Genomic DNA, 17,926 nt, shown 5'->3' on the forward strand with positions numbered 1-17,926 from the left:
CCAATATAAAGCTAGAGTCAAGCAAAATAGCCATTGTGGCACAACATCGTACACCAGAGGTCCTGTGGTCTCTACCACAGTCCGTGCTCAGGGACAGAATCTGAATTCATTCTCCACAGAGCAGAGGAGACAGAGGGGAAAGTTTAATCACGGGACTTGCAGCAAAGGAGGTAACTTCTCTTCGGAAACGATCCTGATCTCCGGCTCTGTCCATGTGGAGTTTGCATGCTTTCTCTGTGACCAGGTGGGTCACTACCAGACGCTCCGGTTTCTTCCCACAGAGGGTTTGTGGATTAATTGTCGCCGGTCAGTTGTTGAGGGTAGAATCCGCACACAGTGGATGAGAACGCGGTGAGGGATGGGTAACAGTTGGATTAGTGTCGATAATGGTTAGCACAGATTCAGTAGGCTGAATGGCCTGTTACTGTTCTATCTCTCTCTATGATACAAATTAAAGTGCCCTCTGTACTTTGTTATCAAACATTCTAGGGCACAGACAGGGTAGGATACAGAGTGAAGCTCCCTCCACACTGTCCCATCACACACTCCATGGACAGGGACAGGGATGGGGTTGGATACAGAGTGAAACTCCCTCCACACTGTCCCATCACAAACTCCAGGAACAGGGATGGGGATGGATACAGAGTGAAGCTCCCTCCACATCATCCCATCACACACTCCATGGACAGAGACAGGGATGGATACAGAGTGAAACTCCCTCCACACTGTCCCATCACAAACTCCAGGAACAGGGATGGGGATGGATACAGAGTGAAGCTCCCTCCACATCATCCCATCACACACTTCCTGAGTAAAGACAGCTTGGGTTAAGTCATTCAAGCAACTGACCCATCTCCAGTAATGAGTGACAGTGTACCTTCAACAAGGGCAGGTTTCCACTCACCCTGGCAACCAGCAGCCGGTCAAGGACACCTTGGAGACAAAGTCAACTATTTGGTCCCGAGAGGTTATCCTGCCATCCCATTCAATCACAGCTCTGCATCAGACAGAGTTGCCTGGCGGGGCAGGTCCAAAGTGGATCATTTACACACACACACACACACACACACACAGCAAGATTCCACATGAATACAGATAATACTTTAATAAGACTTAGAAATGTTGAAGCATAAAGACTCGGAATGCACATGGGATCTGGATCTAGATCTTCTGGTGGTCCACACCAAATTCCAGATCGATTTTATCAGCTTATAAAAAGTAGGTTTAACTGAAGAGTTTGCATTTTGTAACATGGTGGAGCTGGCAGTTAGTTCCTGTCACCTTCTTTGCTGCCGGTTATGCCGAGGGAAGCAGCTGAGAGGCCTGTTGCCCTTCCCGGAAAGGTCCAATTCACCATCTCCACTGATTTCGGGCGAGTACACGGAGAACCCTGAAGGTGCAGGACAGGATGCATGGTGAATTCATTGCAGGACAAGGTAAGGTGTCGTCTCCCAGGAGTAGTTCCGATTCCAAATGGTACCTGACAGGCACGTGTTTTTGTGGTGGGATATTCTTCGCGTTGGGAATACTTCGGGAAGAGGAGCGCCGTGTGGTGTTGGATCGCCCAAGTGCAGGTGAAGCGGCTCCAGTTGGAGGTGCTGTCCATGGCCAGCAACCCACCGGGCAGTCCGAGGCTACACCTCCGGTCAGTCATAGACGCCGCCCGGCTCTCGTCTCCCTAGGCAGTCGGCCGCACTCTCGGAAACAACTGAGGAAAGAAAGGCGAGAGCTGTCAAAGCAGCTGGCAAAAGGGCCACCGCGCTGGGCAGCACCATCTCACACACCGCAAACTGTCCCAGAAGCCCAGTGTCCAACAACACCGGCTGATGCTGGAACGTGCACCAGGAAGTGACAGCCAGAGGAACTCAGAGGCCTGAGTGGGGTCTGCAGCGCTGAGGGATGGTCGACGTCCCAGGGCCCTGGCGCAGGGTCCCTCCCAGAACGCTGACCGTCTCTCAACCTCCACAGACGCTGGCTGACCCCTCACCTCAACCCGTTTGGTTCACTGGGGTCTGGAGCTACAGGGCTCTGTAACCAGCAGAAGGAGCTGAGGAAGACAAAAGCAAAGTTTACCAGGCGGGGGTGGAAGCAGCTGAGGGGATGGAGGAGGGGAGAGTGGGAATAGTGACAGAGGCCGGGAGGTGACAGGGAGATGGAGGAGGGGAGAGTGGGAATAGTGACAGAGGCCGGGAGGTGACAGGGAGATGGAGGAGGGGAGAGTGGGAATAGTGACAGAGGCCGGGAGGTGACAGGGAGATGGAGGAGGGGAGAGTGGGAATAGTGACAGAGGCCGGGAGGTGACAGGGAGATGGAGGAGGGGAGAGTGGGAATAGTGACAGAGGCCGGGAGGTGACAGGGAGATGGAGGAGGGGAGAGTGGGAATAGTGACAGAGGCCGGGAGGTGATGGGTGGGTGCTGCTGACGAGAGTGATACGGAGATGGAGGAGGGGAGAGAGGTGGGGGTGACAAAGAGGTGCAGATAGTGGAATCTGACAGGAGAGGAAGATGGAGAATGGAACCAAATAAGGGTGGCGGGGAGAGGGACAGATGGGAACAGTGGGTGGGGGAGTGTGTGGTGACAGGGAGGTGAAGGAGGAGACATGGAAATGTAGTAGGGACTGGGGTGGGTGTAGGAGGAAAGGGATAGGAAGGAGAACAGAGAGGGATACAAGGGACTGATTACAGGGACTGGAAACTACAGCAACACACAAACTGCTGGAGGAACTCAGTAGATCAGAACGGTTGATGTTGGGGCTCGAGACTCTTCATCAGGACGGCAAATCACCGAAACTGGGTCGAGTCCAGCTCAGGTTAAGGCAGGCAGGTTTGGCCTACGGCCTGTGGGTGGATGTGCCTCAGAACAGTGCTGAGGGTGCCTGGCAGGTGAGGTCACTGACCGGGATCCTGTCAAGTTCCCGGTTCCCAGTGAGCGGGAGGGAGCTGCTGGTGGAACTCTGCCGCCACCTGCAGGAAGGGGCTGGGATGGCAAATGCCTCCAGAGCGTCGTACAGAGACAGGCACCAGCAGCCTGCTGGACAGGTACCAGCAGCCTGCTGGACAGGTACCAGCAGCCTGCTGGACAGACCCGGTGACTGTGGGATGAGCAGAGATGTCGTATTTTTTCTAGTTCTGATGGAGGGTCTTCACCTGAAACTTCAATCATTCATTGCCAACCACAGACAGGGCTCAATCTGAGTTCACCCAACAGTCTGTTATTTACACAAGGGAAGTCCTTCAGCCATTAAACACCCAATCATATTGACACCATTCTATTAAGCCCACATTCCTGTCAATTACCCCCAGATTGTACCACCCTCCCCTCCCAGGAAAGCCAGGAAAGCACACCCAGTCACGAAAGCACCCAGGAGAAAACAGTCCAACACGAGGAATTCTGCAGATGCTGGAAATTCAAGCAACACACATCAAAGTTGCTGGTGAACGTCCTGACAAAGGGTCTTGGCCCGAAATGTCAACTGTACCTCTTCCTAGAGATGCTGCCTGGCCTGCTGCGTTCACCAGCAATTTCCAGGCGAAAACACTCCCGGTACCTAGAGCCCCCCCGGGGAGGGGGAATGAGGAGGTGGAGAGGGGGAATGGAAAGGTAGGGTTGAGGACTGGGAGTGGCAGAGGAAGGGTGAGGGGGAGTGTTAGTTAAGGGGAGGAGTGGTGAGGGGATGGGGAGAAGGAGGGGGAGGGAGCGAGTGCGAGCTGGGGGGCACAGAGGAAGGGATCCACTTACCCCAAGCAGGTTGTAGGGGACGTAACCCTCTCGGCCGTACAGGGACGCCCACCACCAGTAGGTCTCGTCCTTGTTGCCACGCTGCAGGATGGTGATGGCCTCGCCCTCCCGGAACGACAGCTCGTCTGCGTTCTCTGCCTCGTAGTCCCACAGGGCGTAGAGAACCGCACTATTCACCATTCCCGCCTGCTGCTCAGCACCTGTCGGATAAAGGGGAGGCAACAGGATGAGGCAGTGGCAAAGAGGGTGTGCACGGGGCAGGAGGAGAGGCAAGGGGGCATGCATGGTGGGGGAGGAGAGGCAAGGGGGACATGCACGGGGTGGATGGAGAGGCAAGGGGGCATGCACAGGGTGGGGGGAGGAGAGGCAAGGGGGCATGCACGGGGGGGAGGAGAGGCAAGGGGAACATGCACGGGGTGGATGGAGAGGCAAGGGGCATGCATGGGGGGGAGGAGAGGCAAGGGGGACATGCACAGGGTGGACGGAGAGGCAAGGGGGCATGCACGGGGTGGGGGGAGAGGCAAGGGGGCATGCACGGGGTGGGGGGAGAGGCAAGGGGACATGCACGGGGTGGGGGAGAGGCAAGGGGACATGCACGGGGTGGGGGAGAGGCAAGGGGAACATGCACGGGGTGGGGGGAGAGGCAATGGGGCATGCACGGGGTGGACAGAGAGGCAAGGGGGCAGCACAGGGTGGGGAGAGAGGCAAGGGGGCATGCACGGGGTGGGGGAGAGGCAATGGGGCATGCACGGGGTGGACGGAGAGGCAAGGGGGCATGCACAGGGTGGGGAGAGAGGCAAGGGGGCATGCACGGGGTGGGGGAGAGGCAAGGGGGACATGCACGGGGTGGGGGGAGAGGCAAGGGGGACATGCACGGGGTGGGGGGAGAGGCAAGGGGGACATGCACGGGGTGGGGGGAGAGGCAAGGGGGCATGCACGGGGTGGGGGGAGAGGCAAGGGGGCATGAACGGGGTGGACGGAGAGGCAAGGGGGCATGCATGGGGGGGAGGAGAGGCAAGGGGGCATGCATGGGGGGGAGGAGAGGCAAGGGGGCATGCACGGGGGGAGGAAAGGCAAGGGGACATGCACAGGGTGGGGGGAGAGGCAAGGGGGACATGCATGGGGTGGACAGAGAGGCAAGGGGGCATGCACGGGGTGGGGGGAGAGGCAAGGGGACACGCACGGGGTGGGGGAGAGGCAAGGGGAACATGCACGGGGTGGGGGGAGAGGCAAGGGGGACATGCATGGGGTGGACAGAGAGGCAAGGGGGCATGCACAGGGTGGATGGAGAGGCAAGGGGCATGCATGGGGGGGAGGAGAGGCAAGGGGGACATGCACAGGGTGGGGGGAGAGGCAAGGGGGCATGCACAGGGTGGGGGGAGAGGCAAGGAGGCATGCACAGGGTGGGGGGAGAGGCAAGGGGGCATGCACAGGGTGGGGGGAGAGGCAAGGGGGACATGCACGGGGTGGGAGGAGAGGCAAGGGGGACATGCACGGGGTGGATAGAGAGGCAATGGGGCATGCACGGGGTGGATAGAGAGGCAAGGGGGCATGCACGGGGTGGGGGAGAGGCAAGGGGGACATGCACGGGGTGGATAGAGAGGCAAGGGGGCATGCACGGGGTGGGGGGAGAGGCAAGGGGGCATGCACGGGGTGGGGGGAGAGGCAAGGGGGACATGCACGGGGTGGATAGAGAGGCAAGGGGGCATGCACGGGGTGGGGGAGAGGCAAGGGGGACATGCACGGGGTGGATAGAGAGGCAAGGGGGCATGCACGGGGTGGGGGGAGAGGCAAGGAGGCATGCACAGGGTGGGGGGAGAGGCAAGGGGGCATGCACGGGGGGTGGAGAGGCAAGGGGACATGCACAGGCTGGGGGGAGAGGCAAGGGGGACATGCACAGGCTGGGGGGAGAGGCAAGGGGGCATGCACGGGGTGGGGGAGAGGCAAGGGGGACATGCATGGGGTGGGGGAGAGGCAAGGGGGACATGCACGGGGGGAGGAAAGGCAAGGGGGCATGCACGGGGGGAGGAGAGGCAAGGGGACATGCATGGGGTGGGGGGAGAGGCAAGGGGGACATGCACAGGGTGGGGGGAGAGGCAAGGGGGACATGCATGGGGTGGGGGGAGAGGCAAGGGGGACATGCACGGGGTGGGGGGGAGAGGCAAGGGGGACATGCATGGGGTGGGGGGAGAGGCAAGGGGGCATGCATGGGGTGGACAGAGAGGCAAGGGGGACATGCACGGGGGGAGGAAAGGCAAGGGGGCATGCATGGGGTGGGGGAGAGGCAAGGGGGACATGCATGGGGTGGACAGAGAGGCAAGGGGGCATGCACAGGGTGGGGGGAGAGGCAAGGGGGACATGCATGGGGGGAGGAAAGGCAAGGGGACATGCACGGGGTGGACAGAGAGGCAAGGGGACATGCACAGGGTGGGGGGAGAGGCAAGGGGGACATGCATGGGGGGAGGAAAGGCAAGGGGACATGCACGGGGTGGGGGGAGAGGCAAGGGGGCATGCACAGGGTGGGGGGAGAGGCAAGGGGGCATGCACGGGGGGAGAGGCAAGGGGGCATGCACAGGGGGGGGGGAGAGGCAAGGGGACATGCACGGGGTGGACGGAGAGGCAAGGGGGCATGCACAGGGTGGGGGGAGAGGCAAGGGGGACATGCACGGGGTGGACAGAGAGGCAAGGGGGACATGCACGGGGTGGACAGAGAGGCAAGGGGGACATGCACGGGGTGGATAGAGAGGCAAGGGGGACATGCACGGGGTGGGGGGAGAGGCAAGGGGGCATGCACGGGGTGGGGGGAGAGGCAAGGGGGCATGCACGGGGTGGGGGGAGAGGCAAGGGGGCATGCACGGGGTGGGGGGAGAGGCAAGGGGGCATGCACGGGGTGGGGGGAGAGGCAAGGGGGACATGCACGGGGTGGGTGGAGAGGCAAGGGGACATGCACGGGGTGGGGGGAGAGGCAAGGGTGACATGCGAGGCAAGGGTGACATGCATGGGGTGGACAGAGAGGCAAGGGGGCATGCACGGGGTGGGGGGAGAGGCAAGGGGGACATGCACGGGGGGAGGAAAGGCAAGGGGGCATGCACGGGGTGGGGGACAGGCAAGGGGGACATGCATGGGGTGGGGGGAGAGGCAAGGGGGACATGCACGGGGTGGGGGGAGAGGCAAGGGGGACATGCATGGGGTGGGGGAGAGGCAAGGGGGACATGCACGGGGGGAGGAAAGGCAAGGGGGCATGCACGGGGTGGGGGAGAGGCAAGGGGGACATGCATGGGGTGGACAGAGAGGCAAGGGGACATGCACAGGGTGGGGGGAGAGGCAAGGGGGACATGCATGGGGGGAGGAAAGGCAAGGGGACATGCACGGGGTGGACGGAGAGGCAAGGGGGCATGCACAGGGTGGGGGGAGAGGCAAGGGGGTATGCACGGGGGGAGAGGCAAGGGGGACATGCACGGGGTGGATAGAGAGGCAATGGGGCATGCACGGGGTGGGGGAGAGGCAAGGGGGACATGCACGGGGTGGGGGGAGAGGCAAGGGGGCATGCACGGGGTGGGGGGAGAGGCAAGGGGGCATGCACGGGGTGGGGGGAGAGGCAAGGGGGCATGCACGGGGTGGGGGGAGAGGCAAGGGGGCATGCACGGGGTGGGGGGAGAGGCAAGGGGGCATGCACGGGGTGGGGGGAGAGGCAAGGGGGACATGCACGGGGTGGGTGGAGAGGCAAGGGGACATGCACGGGGTGGGGGGAGAGGCAAGGGTGACATGCATGGGGTGGACAGAGAGGCAAGGGGGCATGCACGGGGTGGGGGGAGAGGCAAGGGGGACATGCACGGGGGGAGGAAAGGCAAGGGGGCATGCACGGGGTGGGGGACAGGCAAGGGGGACATGCATGGGGTGGGGGGAGAGGCAAGGGGGACATGCACGGGGTGGGGGTGAGAGGCAAGGGGGACATGCATGGGGTGGGGGGAGAGGCAAGGGGGACATGCATGGGGTGGGGGGAGAGGCAAGGGGGCATGCATGGGGTGGGGGAGAGGCAAGGGGGACATGCACGGGGGGAGGAAAGGCAAGGGGGCATGCACGGGGTGGGGGAGAGGCAAGGGGGACATGCATGGGGTGGACAGAGAGGCAAGGGGACATGCACAGGGTGGGGGGAGAGGCAAGGGGGACATGCATGGGGGGAGGAAAGGCAAGGGGACATGCACGGGGTGGACGGAGAGGCAAGGGGGCATGCACAGGGTGGGGGGAGAGGCAAGGGGGCATGCACAGGGTGGGGGGAGAGGCAAGGGGGCATGCACAGGGTGGGGGGAGAGGCAAGGGGGACATGCACGGGGTGGGGGGAGAGGCAAGGGGGCATGCACGGGGTGGGGGAGAGGCAAGGGGGACATGCACGGGGGGAGGAAAGGCAAGGGGGCATGCACGGGGTGGACAGAGAGGCAAGGGGACATGCACGGGGGGAGGAGAGGCACAGGGTGGGGGAAGAGGCAAGGGGGACATGCACGGGGTGGGGGGGAGAGGCAAGGGGGCATGCACGGGGTGGACAGAGAGGCAAGGGGACATGCACAGGGTGGGGGGAGAGGCAAGGGGGACATGCATGGGGTGGACAGAGAGGCAAGGGGGCATGCACGGGGGGAGGAAAGGCAAGGGGACATGCATGGGGTGGACGGAGAGGCAAGGGGGCATGCACAGGGTGGGGGGAGAGGCAAGGGGGACATGCACGGGGTGGACAGAGAGGCAAGGGGGACATGCACGGGGTGGACAGAGAGGCAAGGGGGACATGCACGGGGTGGATAGAGAGGCAATGGGGCATGCACGGGGTGGGGGAGAGGCAAGGGGGACATGCACGGGGTGGGGAGAGAGGCAAGGGGGCATGCACGGGGTGGGGGAGAGGCAATGGGGCATGCACGGGGTGGACGGAGAGGCAAGGGGGCATGCACAGGGTGGGGAGAGAGGCAAGGGGGCATGCACGGGGTGGGGGAGAGGCAAGGGGGACATGCACGGGGTGGGGGGAGAGGCAAGGGGGACATGCACGGGGTGGGGGGAGAGGCAAGGGGGACATGCACGGGGTGGGGGGAGAGGCAAGGGGGCATGCACGGGGTGGGGGGAGAGGCAAGGGGGCATGAACGGGGTGGACGGAGAGGCAAGGGGGCATGCATGGGGGGGAGGAGAGGCAAGGGGGCATGCATGGGGGGGAGGAGAGGCAAGGGGGCATGCACGGGGGGAGGAAAGGCAAGGGGACATGCACAGGGTGGGGGGAGAGGCAAGGGGGACATGCATGGGGTGGACAGAGAGGCAAGGGGGCATGCACGGGGTGGGGGGAGAGGCAAGGGGACACGCACGGGGTGGGGGAGAGGCAAGGGGAACATGCACGGGGTGGGGGGAGAGGCAAGGGGGACATGCATGGGGTGGACAGAGAGGCAAGGGGGCATGCACGGGGTGGGGGGAGAGGCAAGGAGGCATGCACAGGGTGGGGGGAGAGGCAAGGGGGCATGCACGGGGGGTGGAGAGGCAAGGGGACATGCACAGGCTGGGGGGAGAGGCAAGGGGGACATGCACAGGCTGGGGGAGAGGCAAGGGGGCATGCACGGGGTGGGGGAGAGGCAAGGGGGACATGCATGGGGTGGGGGAGAGGCAAGGGGGACATGCACGGGGGGAGGAAAGGCAAGGGGGCATGCACGGGGGGAGGAGAGGCAAGGGGACATGCATGGGGTGGGGGGAGAGGCAAGGGGGACATGCACAGGGTGGGGGGAGAGGCAAGGGGGACATGCATGGGGTGGGGGGAGAGGCAAGGGGGACATGCACGGGGTGGGGGGAGAGGCAAGGGGGACATGCATGGGGTGGGGGGAGAGGCAAGGGGGCATGCATGGGGTGGACAGAGAGGCAAGGGGGACATGCACGGGGGGAGGAAAGGCAAGGGGGCATGCATGGGGTGGGGGAGAGGCAAGGGGGACATGCATGGGGTGGACAGAGAGGCAAGGGGGCATGCACAGGGTGGGGGGAGAGGCAAGGGGGACATGCATGGGGGGAGGAAAGGCAAGGGGACATGCACGGGGTGGACAGAGAGGCAAGGGGACATGCACAGGGTGGGGGGAGAGGCAAGGGGGACATGCATGGGGGGAGGAAAGGCAAGGGGACATGCACGGGGTGGGGGGAGAGGCAAGGGGGCATGCACAGGGTGGGGGGAGAGGCAAGGGGGCATGCACAGGGTGGGGGGAGAGGCAAGGGGGCATGCACGGGGTGGACGGAGAGGCAAGGGGGCATGCACAGGGTGGGGGGAGAGGCAAGGGGGACATGCACGGGGTGGACAGAGAGGCAAGGGGGACATGCACGGGGTGGACAAGAGCAGGGGTGGGAGAGGCAAGGGGGACATGCACGGGGTGGATAGAGAGGCAAGGGGGCATGCACGGGGTGGGGGAGAGGCAAGGGGGACATGCACGGGGGGGGGAGAGGCAAGGGGGCATGCACGGGGGGGAGAGGCAAGGGGGCATGCACGGGGTGGGTGGAGATGGGGGGAGGAAAGGCAGAGGGGGGGCATGCACGGGGTGGGGGGAGAGGCAAGGGGGCATGCACGGGGTGGGGGGAGAGGCAAGGGGGCATGCACGGGGTGGGGGGAGAAGGGGCAAGGGGGACATGCACGGGGTGGGTGCACGGGGTGGATAGAGAGGCAGAGGCAAGGGGACATGCACAAGGGGGCATGCACGGGGTGGGGAGAGGCAAGGGGGACATGCACGGGGTGGGTGGAGAGAGGCAAGGGGTGGGGGAGAGGCAAGGGTGACATGCATGGGGTGGACAGAGAGGCAAGGGGGCATGCACGGGGTGGGGGGAGAGGCAAGGGGGACATGCACGGGGGGAGGAAAGGCAAGGGGGCATGCACGGGGTGGGGGACAGGCAAGGGGGACATGCATGGGGTGGGGGGAGAGGCAAGGGGGACATGCACGGGGTGGGGGGGAGAGGCAAGGGGGACATGCATGGGGTGGGGGGAGAGGCAAGGGGGACATGCATGGGGTGGGGGGAGAGGCAAGGGGGCATGCATGGGGTGGGGGAGAGGCAAGGGGGACATGCACGGGGGGAGGAAAGGCAAGGGGGCATGCACGGGGTGGGGGAGAGGCAAGGGGGACATGCATGGGGTGGACAGAGAGGCAAGGGGACATGCACAGGGTGGGGGGAGAGGCAAGGGGGACATGCATGGGGGGAGGAAAGGCAAGGGGACATGCACGGGGTGGACGGAGAGGCAAGGGGGCATGCACAGGGTGGGGGGAGAGGCAAGGGGGCATGCACGGGGGGAGAGGCAAGGGGGACATGCACGGGGTGGATAGAGAGGCAATGGGGCATGCACGGGGTGGGGGAGAGGCAAGGGGGACATGCACGGGGTGGGGGGAGAGGCAAGGGGGCATGCACGGGGTGGGGGGAGAGGCAAGGGGGCATGCACGGGGTGGGGGGAGAGGCAAGGGGGCATGCACGGGGTGGGGGGAGAGGCAAGGGGGCATGCACGGGGTGGGGGGAGAAGGGGGCATGCACGGGGGGGGGACATGCACGGGGTGGGTGGAGAGGCAAGGGGACAATCACGGGGTGGGGGGAGAGGCAAGGGTGACATGCATGGGGTGGACAGAGAGGCAAGGGGGCATGCACGGGGTGGGGGGAGAGGCAAGGGGGACATGCACGGGGGGAGGAAAGGCAAGGGGGCATGCACGGGGTGGGGGACAGGCAAGGGGGACATGCATGGGGTGGGGGGAGAGGCAAGGGGGACATGCACGGGGTGGGGGTGAGAGGCAAGGGGGACATGCATGGGGTGGGGGGAGAGGCAAGGGGGACATGCATGGGGTGGGGGGAGAGGCAAGGGGGCATGCATGGGGTGGGGGAGAGGCAAGGGGGACATGCACGGGGGGAGGAAAGGCAAGGGGGCATGCACGGGGTGGGGGAGAGGCAAGGGGGACATGCATGGGGTGGACAGAGAGGCAAGGGGACATGCACAGGGTGGGGGGAGAGGCAAGGGGGACATGCATGGGGGGAGGAAAGGCAAGGGGACATGCACGGGGTGGACGGAGAGGCAAGGGGGCATGCACAGGGTGGGGGGAGAGGCAAGGGGGCATGCACGGGGGCACAGGGTGGGGAGAGGCAAGGGGGACATGCACAGGGTGGGGGGAGAGGCAAGGGGGACATGCACAGGGGTGGGGGGAGAGGCAAGGGGGACATGCATGGGGTGGGGGGAGAGGCAAGGGGGCATGCACGGGGTGGGGGAGAGGCAAGGGGGACATGCACGGGGGGAGGAAAGGCAAGGGGGCATGCACGGGGTGGACAGAGAGGCAAGGGGACATGCACGGGGGGAGGAGAGGCAAGGGGACATGCACAGGGTGGGGGAAGAGGCAAGGGGGACATGCACGGGGTGGGGGGAGAGGCAAGGGGGACATGCACGGGGTGGGGGGGAGAGGCAAGGGGGCATGCACGGGGTGGACAGAGAGGCAAGGGGACATGCACAGGGTGGGGGGAGAGGCAAGGGGGACATGCATGGGGTGGACAGAGAGGCAAGGGGGCATGCACGGGGGGAGGAAAGGCAAGGGGACATGCATGGGGTGGACGGAGAGGCAAGGGGGCATGCACAGGGTGGGGGGAGAGGCAAGGGGGCATGCACAGGGTGGGGGGAGAGGCAAGGGGGCATGCACAGGGTGGGGGGAGAGGCAAGGGGGACATGCACGGGGTGGGGGGAGAGGCAAGGGGGCATGCACGGGGTGGGGGAGAGGCAAGGGGGACATGCACGGGGGGAGGAAAGGCAAGGGGGCATGCACGGGGTGGACAGAGAGGCAAGGGGACATGCACGGGGGGAGGAGAGGCAAGGGGACATGCACAGGGTGGGGGAAGAGGCAAGGGGGACATGCACGGGGTGGGGGGAGAGGCAAGGGGGACATGCACGGGGTGGGGGGGAGAGGCAAGGGGGCATGCACGGGGTGGACAGAGAGGCAAGACGACATGCACAGGGTGGGGGGAGAGGCAAGGGGGACATGCATGGGGTGGACAGAGAGGCAAGGGGGCATGCACGGGGGGAGGAAAGGCAAGGGGACATGATGCATGGGGTGGACGGAGAGGCAAGGGGGCATGCACAGGGTGGGGGGAGAGGCAAGGGGGCATGCACAGGGTGGGGGGAGAGGCAAGGGGGCATGCACAGGGTGGGGGGAGAGGCAAGGGGGACATGCACGGGGTGGGGGGAGAGGCAAGGGGGACATGCATGGGGTGGACAGAGAGGCAAGGGGGCATGCACGGGGGGAGGAAAGGCAATGGGGCATGCACGGGGTGGGGGAGAGGCAAGGGGGACATGCACGGGGTGGATAGAGAGGCAAGGGGGCATGCACGGGGTGGGGGGAGAGGCAAGGAGGCATGCACAGGGTGGGGGGAGAGGCAAGGGGGCATGCACGGAGTGGGGGGAGAGGCAAGGGGGACATGCACGGGGGGTGGAGAGGCAAGGGGGACATGCACGGGGTAGGGAAGAGAAGGGATAAAGCAGGGAGGTGCAACTGGACAGCCATGATGGGGTATTGGGGTTATTGACAGGCACTAGAAGAGGCAGGGAAGGAGGGGTACGAGAGGTATATGGGTTGGGAAGAAGCTGGGTGGGAGAAGGGAGAGGGTGAGGAAGAGGAAACCGAAAAGATGCAGGTGGTGGCGGGTGATGGGGGAGGGAGACAGTGCAGGGAGGAGATACTGTGGGAGGGGGTTGGGAGAGGGCGAGGAGACGGGGGTGGGGAAGGGGTTGAGTACGAGACAGGGAGGACACACTCACTGAAAAGGAATCTGTAGCATTCCTCGTAACCATCTAGATAGGCATCGCACTTATCCGCTGCCGTTGCCCCGTCGTTCAGCGTCATGGAGAAGATGGCAGCTCCCTTCCTCACCAGCAACGTGCAGATGGACAGGTCATTGCACGAGGCTGCACAGTGAAGAGGTGTCCTGTGGGGGCGGTGAGAGACACCCGGCAGGTGAAGATCTCCATCTTGGCAGCATCAAATCACACTTGCCTCCCTCCCTATTCTTCCTCCTCCTCCTCCTCCTCCATCCCTCCCCTTCATCTTCACCTCTCCCTGCCCTGGCTCCCCCTCACCAAACATCCTACGCTGCTCTTCACTGCTCCCTTCCTCACCATCACCTCTCCTTTCCCTCTATCCCGAGCTCACTCCACCCTCCATCCCAGGCTGCCCCCACCCTCCACCCCAACTCCAGACTTCCATTCAAGCCCCCACCCCCCGATGAGGTTGGCAATGTGGGCACGTGGTACCGTAGACTGGCGTGTACATGGGGTCCGTCACAGATGGGCAGATCCTCCCCCTCTCTCACTTGGCACTGTGCCCATTCACACTGCCACCTCCGCACCTTGCCAACTCCTCTTCCTGCTCTCTCAGGTACAATTCCCAGCTGCTGACTCATGTGCTGTTGCCAAACATTTGTTCAGTAATATTTCTTGTGGAACACCTTCAAACGAACCATATAAATTTTTTTATTTGGAGTTAGATAGCCCAGCCTGGAAGCTGCTTTATGAACTAACCATCCGTGACTGTCAGACACGTTGACGTTGACTCCAAAGTTGACAAGGAACTCAACAACGTTGTAGTGGCCGCCGCACACGGCGTTGTGGAGTGCCGTGATGCCTTCGTCGTTTGATTGGCTTGGGTCGTCAATCTGGAAGCAGATGGAGAGAGCTCAGCAGGTTACTGCAAGAGGGGCGACAGTGGCTTTAATACCCCTTTGACTAATGTCCCAATTGTAAGGGGAAGGGAACTGGATATTCCTCAGCCCACTCACTCCCCAAACAAGGTCACAAAACAGATCTAGGGCCCCAGTGGGAGAGGGTGTTTAATTACACAACCGCGTAACGCTCAGTGCCATGTATCTGTAATGCTCGGCTGTTCTATGTTTGGGTCAGCACAATGGCAAAGCAATTGGTCCGGTGCTGTTACATCACCAATGACCAGAGCTCAATCCCCATCACTGTCCGTAAGGACCTTGTACGTTCTCCCCGTGACCGCATCAATTTCCTCCAGGTGCTCTCGTTTCCTCCCACATTCCAAAGACAGATAGGTCTGTTGGCCACGAGTGTAATCGAGCTACATGGGCTCAATAGACTATGAACACTGCCTCACTATTCCTCTTTTTGAGAGTTACAGTTGTTTTCTAGTGTTGCACTGTACTGCTGCCACAAAGCAACAATCAAGTGACAGCAACACACATCAAAGTTGCTGGTGAATGCAGCAGGCCAGGAAGCATCTCTAGGAAGAGATACAGTTGACGTTTCTCTTCCTAGAGATGCTGCCTGGCCTGCTGCGTTCACCAGCAACTTTGATGTGTGTTGCTTGAATTTCCAGCATCTGCAGAATTCCTGTTGATCAAGTGACAGTAAGCCGGTTTCTGGGCAGCTCCACACTGACCCCATTAGGCACTCAGGGGGACTGCAGCTACACTGGGCTTGCAGTTTTCCTGAGCACCTGCTGGTGTCACTGTGGAGCCATGAGCGCCCAGCGAGTCTGGGAATCTGTCCTGCCCGAAACCTCGACTGGTTACTCTTTTCCACAGATGCTGAGTTCCTCCAGCATTTTGTGTGTGTTGCCAGGAATCAGAGTCAGCTTCGTGCATTTGATGTGAAACGTGTTGTTTTGCAGCAGAAGTACAGTAAAAGACAAAAATTAGACAAAACTACCTGGGTTACAGAGCATGACATGAGGATAGGCTGAGTGTGCTATTGTTTTTCTCCTTGGTGCGAAGGAGGATGAGATATCACTTGATAAAGGTGTACAAGATGATAAGAGGCATAGATTGAATGGACTTTTCCCCCCAGAGTGAAAATGGCTGTTACAAGAGGGCATAGTTTTAAGATGATTGAAGGAAAGTATGGGGGGTGGTCAGAGGCAGGTTTTATTTCCCAGTCATTGTGGACTCAACTTCATTACGAGCAGGTGAGAAGGGCTCTGGGGAAGCTCAGTCACGGCAAAGCATGGGGACCGGATGGTGTGAACCCCAAGGTCCTGAGGGAGTGGGCTGGGCAGCTGTGTGGAGTTCTCCAGTGTATTTTCAATCTGAGTCTCACCCTGGAAAGGGTCCGACTGAGTGGAAAACATGCATGGTCCCAGTACCCAAGATGAGCCAACTGAAAGTCTTGAAATGACTACTGTCTAATGGCCCTGACCTCACACAGTATGAAGACCCTAGAGAGCCTGGTCCTGGCTCACCTCTGACCCCCTGGTCAGATCAGCCCTCAATCTCCTGTAGTTTACCTACCAGGAGCACATTGGAGTTGGTGATGCTGTCGTCTACCTGCTGAACAGAGCCTACTCCCATTTGGATGAGCAGAGCAGCACTGTGAGGATCATGGTTTTTGATTTCTCAAGTGCCTTCAATACCAGACAACCCTCACTGCTGGGGGGAAAAGCTCCATTCTATACAGGTTGGCACTTCCATTGTATCCTGGATAATGGACTACCTGACTGGCAGACCGCAGTCTGTGTGGCTTCACAGCTGTGTGTCAGACATATATAAGCAGCACTGGGGCCCTACAGGGTACTGTATTGGCTCCCTTCCTGTTTACCCTGTATAACACAGACTTTGGATACAACACTGTCATGTCATCTGCAGAAATTCTCTGATGACTCAGCAATAGCTGGGAGAATAAAGGGAGGACGGGAGGATGAATATAGGGCCCTGGTGGAGGACTTTGTGCAAGCTGAATCATCAGCAGCTCAACATCAGTAAGACAAGGGAGATGGTGATGGACTTGAGGTCATTTTTACCCTCGGCCATTAGGCTCTATAATGAGTCAACCTATTGCCGGAGAAGTGATGACCCCCCCTCCCCCGGTTAGACTGTCTGAGGTAACTTATTTTTTATTCTTTCTTATTTCTCTTCTATTATTTGTCTATCTGTGCAATTCTAATGCTACTGTGATGCTGTAATTTCCTTTGGGATCAATAAAGTATCTATCTATCTATGTGCACAGAGAGTGGTGGGTATGTGGAATGAGCTGCCAGATGTGGTGGCAAAGGCAGATACGTTAGGCGTATTTAAGAAATCCTTAGATAGGCCCATGGATGATAGAAAAATGGAGGGCGATGCAAGGGAGAGGGGTAGATTGACCTCACAGTAGGGTAAAAGGTCAGCATAACATGGTGGGCCGAAGGGCCTGTATTGAGCAGTTCTGTTCTATAAAACAAGAGCAAAACAAGGACATCCCTTTAGAACAGAGAGGAGGAGAAATTGTTTTAGCCAGAGGATGGTGAATCATTCTCACGGACGGCTGTGGAGGACAAGTCATTCGGTGTATTTAAAGTGGAGGTTGATAGGTTTTTGATTAGTCAGGGTGTCAAAGGTTACGGGGAGAGGACGAGGAGAATGGGGTTGACAGGAATAATAAATTAGTCATGATGGAATGATGATCCAACTTGATGGGCTGAATGGCCTATTCCTGCCCCTACATCTTATGACAGTGGACAGAAACATTTCACATATTTGGAAGTTTTGAACGCATTGAACTTGAAAGGCAAGGAGTGGCCGGGTGATTACCTCGTGCACTATGCGTTGTACCACATCGAGCTCCCCCAACAGCGCTGCGTCCAGCAACACCACCAGTGGGCTCAGACGTGCACGCATTTTCTTACTTATCGATGGCCTGCCTTCTTTCTTCAGGATGGTACGTTTCACCTGGAAAGAAAGAAAGGGAGAACTTAAGCAAGGCATTTGACAAAGTGTCATGTGGGAGGTTGGTCAAGAAAGCTCGGTCACTCAGCCTTCAAGATGAGGTAGAAAATGGGATTAGACACTGGATTTGCGGGAGAAGCCAGAGAGTAGATGGTTGCCTCTCTGACTGGAGGCCTGTGACTAGTGTAGTGCCACAGGGACTGGTACTGGGTCCATTGTTGTTTGCCATCTATATCAACAAACTGGAAGATAATGTGGTTAACTGGATCAGTAAATTTGCAGATGACATCAAAATTGGGGGTGTAGTGAACAGCGAGGAAGGCTATTATGGCGTGCAGTGTGATCTGAAGCAGCTGGAAAGATAGACTGAAAAATGCCACATGGAATTTAATGCAGACAAGTGCGAGGTGTCACAGATTGGGAGGACAAGCCAGGATGGGACTTGCGTGGTGAGTGGTAGGGCACTGGGGAGTGTGGTAGAACACAGGGACCTGCGAATACAGATCCATAATTCTT

At 60.7% G+C, this 17,926-nt stretch overlaps 1 protein-coding gene across 6 annotated transcripts in view; it reads right to left on the reverse strand.

Moving 5' to 3' along the window:
• Positions 1 to 588: 588 nt before the first annotated feature.
• The window catches only part of ppp1r13l (protein phosphatase 1, regulatory subunit 13 like), a 116,570-nt gene continuing 99,232 nt past the window's right edge, over positions 589 to 17,926 (reverse strand). For all 6 annotated transcript variants that reach the window (XM_063060336.1, XM_063060341.1, XM_063060342.1 and 3 more), the window contains exons 9-13: positions 17,276 to 17,413; positions 14,271 to 14,404; positions 13,512 to 13,678; positions 3,740 to 3,939; positions 589 to 1,708 (exon numbers count right to left, since the gene is read on the reverse strand). In XM_063060336.1, coding sequence (XP_062916406.1) covers positions 1,679 to 1,708; positions 3,740 to 3,939; positions 13,512 to 13,678; positions 14,271 to 14,404; positions 17,276 to 17,413 — 669 coding nt within the window. In that variant the 3' untranslated portion in view covers positions 589 to 1,678. The remainder of the gene's footprint in view (positions 1,709 to 3,739; positions 3,940 to 13,511; positions 13,679 to 14,270; positions 14,405 to 17,275; positions 17,414 to 17,926) is intronic.

The sequence above is a fragment of the Mobula hypostoma genome, chromosome 10 (genome assembly GCF_963921235.1).
Source record: "Mobula hypostoma chromosome 10, sMobHyp1.1, whole genome shotgun sequence".
NCBI lineage: Eukaryota > Metazoa > Chordata > Chondrichthyes > Myliobatiformes > Myliobatidae > Mobula > Mobula hypostoma.